Below are 5,884 nucleotides of genomic sequence, written 5' to 3'. Positions count from 1 at the left end.
TACTGCAGTTATTGATCTTGAAAAGAGCTATAAATTAACTTGACAGTTCACATAGTCCTTCCCACTTGAAGGGAGTCTCTGCTTGACTTGCACTCTGTTGAACTTTCAGCACCATCCAATTACAGTCAAAGTCCATATTTAAACGTTTTTCTTATGCAACCAAAAGATATTTTAATTGTAATACAGGAGAACTTGAAGCAAATACTAAGATACCTCCACATCGCAGGACACCTTCCCTCGAGATGGGCACAGGGGGATGCCGAGTGCCTGGCTTTATGGCAACACCAGGGTGGCACGGCCATGCTGTGGCTCTGGGAGGGCTGGTGACCCCGGGAGCCCCCCAGGTGCTTGGCAGCAGTGCTCCCCCAGGGCCAGCGCCTCCCCTGGGGGTCTGAGTAGCTCTGTGGCCTCTCGCCTGGGATGAGGGCCCTGAGCTGGCACCGGCAGGGTGCAATCCTTGCCTGGCCAGAACCCCTCACAGCCTCATGTCTTCAACGTTTGTCCCCAGAATTAGTCTCTGATAGGAAAAAGGGATGTTTAACACCTCATAAATCATCCTCTGCGCTCTCAGGTCACTGTGACAGGGACAAATCACAGCAAATCCAGGTTTCTCAGGGGCCCCACTGCATCTCTGCCCAGCAATGGGCCGCATCCTGCACCTCCCAGGGCTGTGGTGCAAGTGGCAGCATGTGGAACAGTTGCTGCTGGGTCACATGGCAGGGACAGGAAGGACATGGTGTGGTGGCCAGGTGGGGCTGTGTCTGTGCCCAGCAGGTGCCTATCACAGTACCAGCCTCTGCCTCGGGGACGGGGGTCTTGAGCCTTGGCAGTGCCATCCTGAGGGGCTCCCAGCACTGGCCCTGCACTGCCACATCCCCTCTGTGGCGCCGCTGCCATGGGTCCCTGCAGGGACTCAGCACTGGTGAAACAGGGATGGGAAGAGTCTTGGGGGGACCCAGGGCCTTACATAAAGTGTTTGTGGCAATCCTGCGGCTGCAGGGGGACAAGAACTGTGCTTCATTAGAAATTAACTGGGCAAATCAGCAACATCTGGTGCCTCCTGGCTAGGACGCCTCCCTGGCACGCGAGGAAAATCTCCAGTTGTTCTCTCAGATTAAGGGATTTTGCTCACAGTTTTGTACATGCAAAACAGGCCAGCCCTGGCGAGGCACAGAGGGTCCCCTTGCTGCAGCAGGAGCCTGCTCGAAGTCCCAGCTTAAATCCCTGCCCAAAGCTCTGGCCAAACCCCTTCCCCAATGCTCCAAAATAAATCCCTGCCCAAGGCCCCTGCCCAATCCCCCAACCCAGCCCCCCAGCCCAAGCAGCTGCCTGTGCTCGCTGCTCTGGCCAGCCCTGCACGGACACCCCACCCTTGGGAAGTGTCTTTTGGGGTGACTCTGGGGCAACGTGGAGCCCACAGCTCTGGCAGCCTGGCCCCAGTGCCCCATGCTCCCCCAAGCAGGTGTCTGCAGCTCGCTGCATAGTATTTATTCATTATATCACAAAGAAGAATATTTCATTAAATTAGTCCTGGTTTCTGCAGGGTGGTCCTGGCCAGGGATGCTTGGTGCTGGTGGGTGGAGGGTTGCCAGGCGTGGGGGTCCAGCATTTCACCATTTTGCAGTGGTGGGAGAAGGGGAGAGATGCCATCCCATGCCAGGGCCAGCTGTGCCCCGTGGGGTGAGATGGCCAGGGCTGCACTTGCCTGGGCAGGGTGACCAGACATGCGGGGGTGCCCTGCCGTGGCCCCTCAGACCTCCAGCTTCTTCTTCATCTCCATGCGGTAGATGATCTGGTAGCCGTCATCCCAGGCATAGATCTGCCTCTCCCGGGGACTGTACTTCATGCTGGAGTGGGAGCCATAGCGCTTGGGGAAGTAGACGAGGGAGGCGTCCTCGGGGGACAGCGTGCCACTGACATCAAAGACACACTGCACACGGGAGCGGCTGGGCAGGCGAGTGTTGTAGACCACATGCAGTGCCCCACACACCACAAAGGCACCCTCAGCGTTCTCCCGTGGGCATGGTGTGTCCCACATCTGTTCGATGTCCAGCGAGGTGGGGTCCAGCTTGGCCAGGCATATGTTCTTCTCGTCCTCCTTGGTGGCGTAGATGGCCCAGAGCCCCTCCTCATCCGCCGCCACCTCGATGTAGGTGAAGGGGGAGAGCCCAAAGACAGGGATCTGCTCCTCGGCTGGGAACACCGAGCTGTCCACGACTGTCTTGTTGGCCAGGTTGAACTTGATCACCTGGAAGGGGCCCTGCTGGCGGATGTAGTAGAGGTGCCCATCATAGATAAGGTGCCCGGTGCCCACCCAGGGGTAGGGAAGCTTGATGCGGGCAGCCTTGCGGGTGGCAGAGAAGAGGGTGAACTCCCGCATGCGGGGGAAGACGTACACAGTGTCATTGGCAGTGCCGTCAAAGACATAGATCTTCTCAGAGTTCCCCGCAGCATCTTTGGTCCAGAGCCCTGAGGTGCTGCCGAAACGCTTCAGGATCTTCATGGCTCTGACACTGGCAATGGTGTCGCTGCAGTCTGCAAGAGTGGGGCAGGTGTGAAAGCCTGGGAACCACCCAGCCCTGCAGTGGGCACCGCTCTCACCGCACACCAGGGTCCCACAGGTCCCACTGTGTCCCACCCCAGCCCCCTGGCAACTGCCTTGAAAACTTGCGGAGTTTGCAGTGCAGACCCTGGTGGCATCAAGAAGTCCCCTTGTGTGACACAGGGTGTCATGGGCAGGGAAGGCTACCATCCCCCAGTCCCTGCCCCAAGGGCTTTGGTGAAGCCTGAAGCTCTGGCAGCTGTGGGGACGCAGGATTTTGTGCCAGAGACACCTGAGAGAAGCCCTGCTGGGACGTAATGCCACGGTGCGTGGCCGGGGCGGACTTGGACCTGGGTGGGGTGGGAATTCCCAGGCTAACCCGCACCCAGGACCACCTCCCCAGGGAGCCACGGCAGCCCCTCACCTGTCAGCTTGGTGTATTTCTCGTTCTTCCTCTGCTTGGCCGTGGCCACTTGCTTCTCCATCAGTGTCTCATCTACCTCCACGCAGGGCGGTGCGGGGTTCTGCGTTTCCAGGTAGTCCACTTCACGCTCCAGTCGGTCCACACGCACCGCTGCGCTCTCTGCCTCCGACCGCATCGTCTCCCGCTCCTTCTCTGCTGTCTCAAGCATTCCCAGTACCTGGTTCTTGAAGTCCCGCAGCTCTGCGGAGTAGCGGCTGCTCTGGTCATGCCACTGTGAGATCCTCTCCTGGGGTGGCCAAGGGGACACTGAGGGAGACCTCTCCGCACTTCACGGCCCATCCACAGCAGCCATCCCACCGCCCACGTGTGGCTGCGGGACCCGGAGCCACAGGCGCTGCAATCCTGCTGCTTCTCGCTCCGGTCCCATCCTGCCACACCCCGCACCCTGACCCCCCTGATGCTCCCTGACCCGCGATGGTCATCTTGCTTCAGCGGGACCCGCAAGCCCTGGCAGCGGACACCACCAGGCCGGCGGCGTTCCCAGACCCACGATGGCCCCGCTGCCGCGATCCACCAGCCCCACGGTGCTCCCGCGGCAGCCACGCCGCCACGCTCACGCTGGGCCGGGGTCCCCACGGCAGCTCCGCGGCCCTACCTCCAGCAGGCTGAGGCGCCGCTCCACGTACTCCATGAACTGCTGCTGCTGGGCGCGCAGGGCCCCGGCCAGGAGCGGCAGGAGGAGCAGGCAGCGCCAGGGCCCCATGGCCTCGGAGTGCCGCCGCCACCTCAGCGCTCAGGAATGCTCCGGCCTCAGCCCTTATTGACTCCAGATGTGAGCGGGGGGCTGCGCCCTCCCCGCAGGCCGGGTTCAGGCGCCTTAACCCCTTCGCGCCCTGGCGGGTGCCTGCGCAGCTGCGGCGGCTGCGGGGGGCGCGGGGGGCGCGGGGTCGGTGCCCTGCGCAGCCGGGGGAGGCCTGTGCCCGGCGCCGGGGGCACGGCCTGGGCCAGCGCGGGCCGAGCTGGGCCTGCTGCGAAGCCACAGGCTCCCGGCGGCCCGAGCTGCAGACGCCTGAGGCAGGTGGCCCCCTCGAGCCTGCCTCGGCCGAGCAGCCGGGCTGGCGGGGACGAAGCTGGGCCGGCGGCACAGCCGGCAGCCCCCCGAGCCCGCGGCACCCCCTGGCCCGTGCCCGCCTCACGGGGGTCACACCGCGCAGAGCCGGCCAGGCCCGGCAGCTCGGTCACAGGCAGCGGCCACGCAGGGGCTGCCCCGCCGATGCCGCCGTTTGGGGCCGTTTGCTCAGCACCTGCTCCCCAGGCTGCCCCGGGGGGAGGCCTCTGCGTCCCCGTGCCACGGGGCAGGCCCAGGCGCAGGGCGCGGGACGGAGGCTGCGGCTCGGTGCCCTGGCCGCAACCAGGCCCGCGGTCACACCCGCAGCCCTCCTGGGCCTGGCCGTGCTGCGGGGACCGGCCCGCGGGCCCCGGGGTCTGCGCGGGGCTCAGCACCGGCCGCATCCATGCACAGCGCTGCGGTGCTGTGCGTGGGGCGAGTGTGCCATCTAGTGCTCCTGCATCCGGCACGCCACACCCCCCATGTGCACCCCCACCCTGCACCCTGCATCTTGCACCCCACATCCTGCATCCCACACCCTAAACCCTTCAGCTCGCACCCTGCACCCCGCAACCCCCACCCTGCATCCCACACCTTGCAGCCTGCACCTCACACCTTACAACCCATCGTGTGCACCCACAATGCCCATCCCGCACCCCAAGACCCACACCATGCACTCCACAACCTGAAACCCACACCCTCCACCCCACAACCTGCACCCTGCACCCCAACACAGCACCACCCGCCCATGGCCCCAGGCTCAGCTGAGGCCAGGCTGGGCCCCAGCACCTCTCTGCTGCCTTTCACACCCGCCGCCGTTCCCAGCAGGACACATGGCTGCCAGTAAAGTGCAGCCCACTGCCGGCTGGGGTGCATCTCTGCCAGCTGGGTCAGTGGCGCTGAGCACAGCAGCGCTCACCCCTCCTGTGCTCGGGGGGTGGCTGAAGGAACCCACCCGTGGCACCGTGACACTCCTAGACCTGTGATGCCCCTGCTTCCATCTGTGATGCCCCCACTCCTGCTATCCATCTGTCCCACGGTGCTGCCATGCTGCTGCTGGACCAGTTTCAGGCTGGCACTGGTCCCTTGCTCTGCAGAGCGCGTTGGACTTGGCCAGCGCAGGGATCCTTCGTCTGGCATGGCCAGGCTGCTGGGCCCAGGAGGGTCGGGGTCTGCCCCGGGACCAGCACCAGGCAGGGGGCTGCGGCAGCCCTTTCCTTGTGCAACTTCCCCAGCGAGGACAGGACACCACGTCACCGCGCTCGGGAAGGTGACTGGCTCTGCCCTCGCCTCCTGCCGAAGCCCACCCGGGTACCCTAGTGTTTCGGCACCTCCCAAAGCAGCATCTAACCCAGGTGGGACTCAGACCAGAGCGGGAGGCAACATGGCAGCACAGCCACCTTCAGCAGTGCCCAGGTACCTCAGCCAGATGTGCAAAATCAAATGTGTTTATGAACATGAACCAAGGTGATGGGAAAGCTCTTTTTCCACTTGAGAGTCCTGATCGTGGTTCCCCCACCACAAGCACCCCTGACAGCTGCAGAGCCCCAGGGACCCTTTGCAGAGCCAGGGGCTGCTCCAGCCCGGGCCCGGCTCTGCGACCGGCACCGTGGCACGGTGCCACACGGTGCCACCCATGCTGCTGCCGCTCTGAAACCAGCTTGCTGAGCATCTTGCATCGCGCGCTGCCCCAAATGTGCAGTGGCACCATGATCTCAGCAGCGAACAATTAAATCAGTGCTGATACTTCACCTTGGATATGCCAAACCCCCTTTTCCACCCCCTTTAATAAATCAAGTGGCCACATGAA

General features: G+C 63.4%; 1 protein-coding gene across 1 annotated transcript; it reads right to left on the bottom strand.

The window, feature by feature from the left end:
* Positions 1–1,473: 1,473 nt before the first annotated feature.
* On the bottom strand, positions 1,474–4,542 carry OLFML3 (olfactomedin like 3). Its single transcript, XM_080367827.1, has 3 exons — positions 3,622–4,542; positions 2,967–3,252; positions 1,474–2,535 (listed from the first exon to the last, which is right to left on the bottom strand). The coding sequence occupies exons 1-3, from the start codon at positions 3,727–3,729 to the stop codon at positions 1,751–1,753; spliced, it is 1,179 nt and encodes a 392-aa protein (XP_080223953.1). The 5' UTR covers positions 3,730–4,542; the 3' UTR covers positions 1,474–1,750.
* Between the last annotated feature and the right edge of the window lie 1,342 nt (positions 4,543–5,884).

The sequence above is a fragment of the Falco punctatus genome, assembly GCF_963210335.1.
Source record: "Falco punctatus genome assembly, chromosome: 17".
In the NCBI taxonomy this organism is placed as follows: domain Eukaryota; kingdom Metazoa; phylum Chordata; class Aves; order Falconiformes; family Falconidae; genus Falco; species Falco punctatus.
This window is presented reverse-complemented; position numbering and strand designations above follow the sequence as displayed.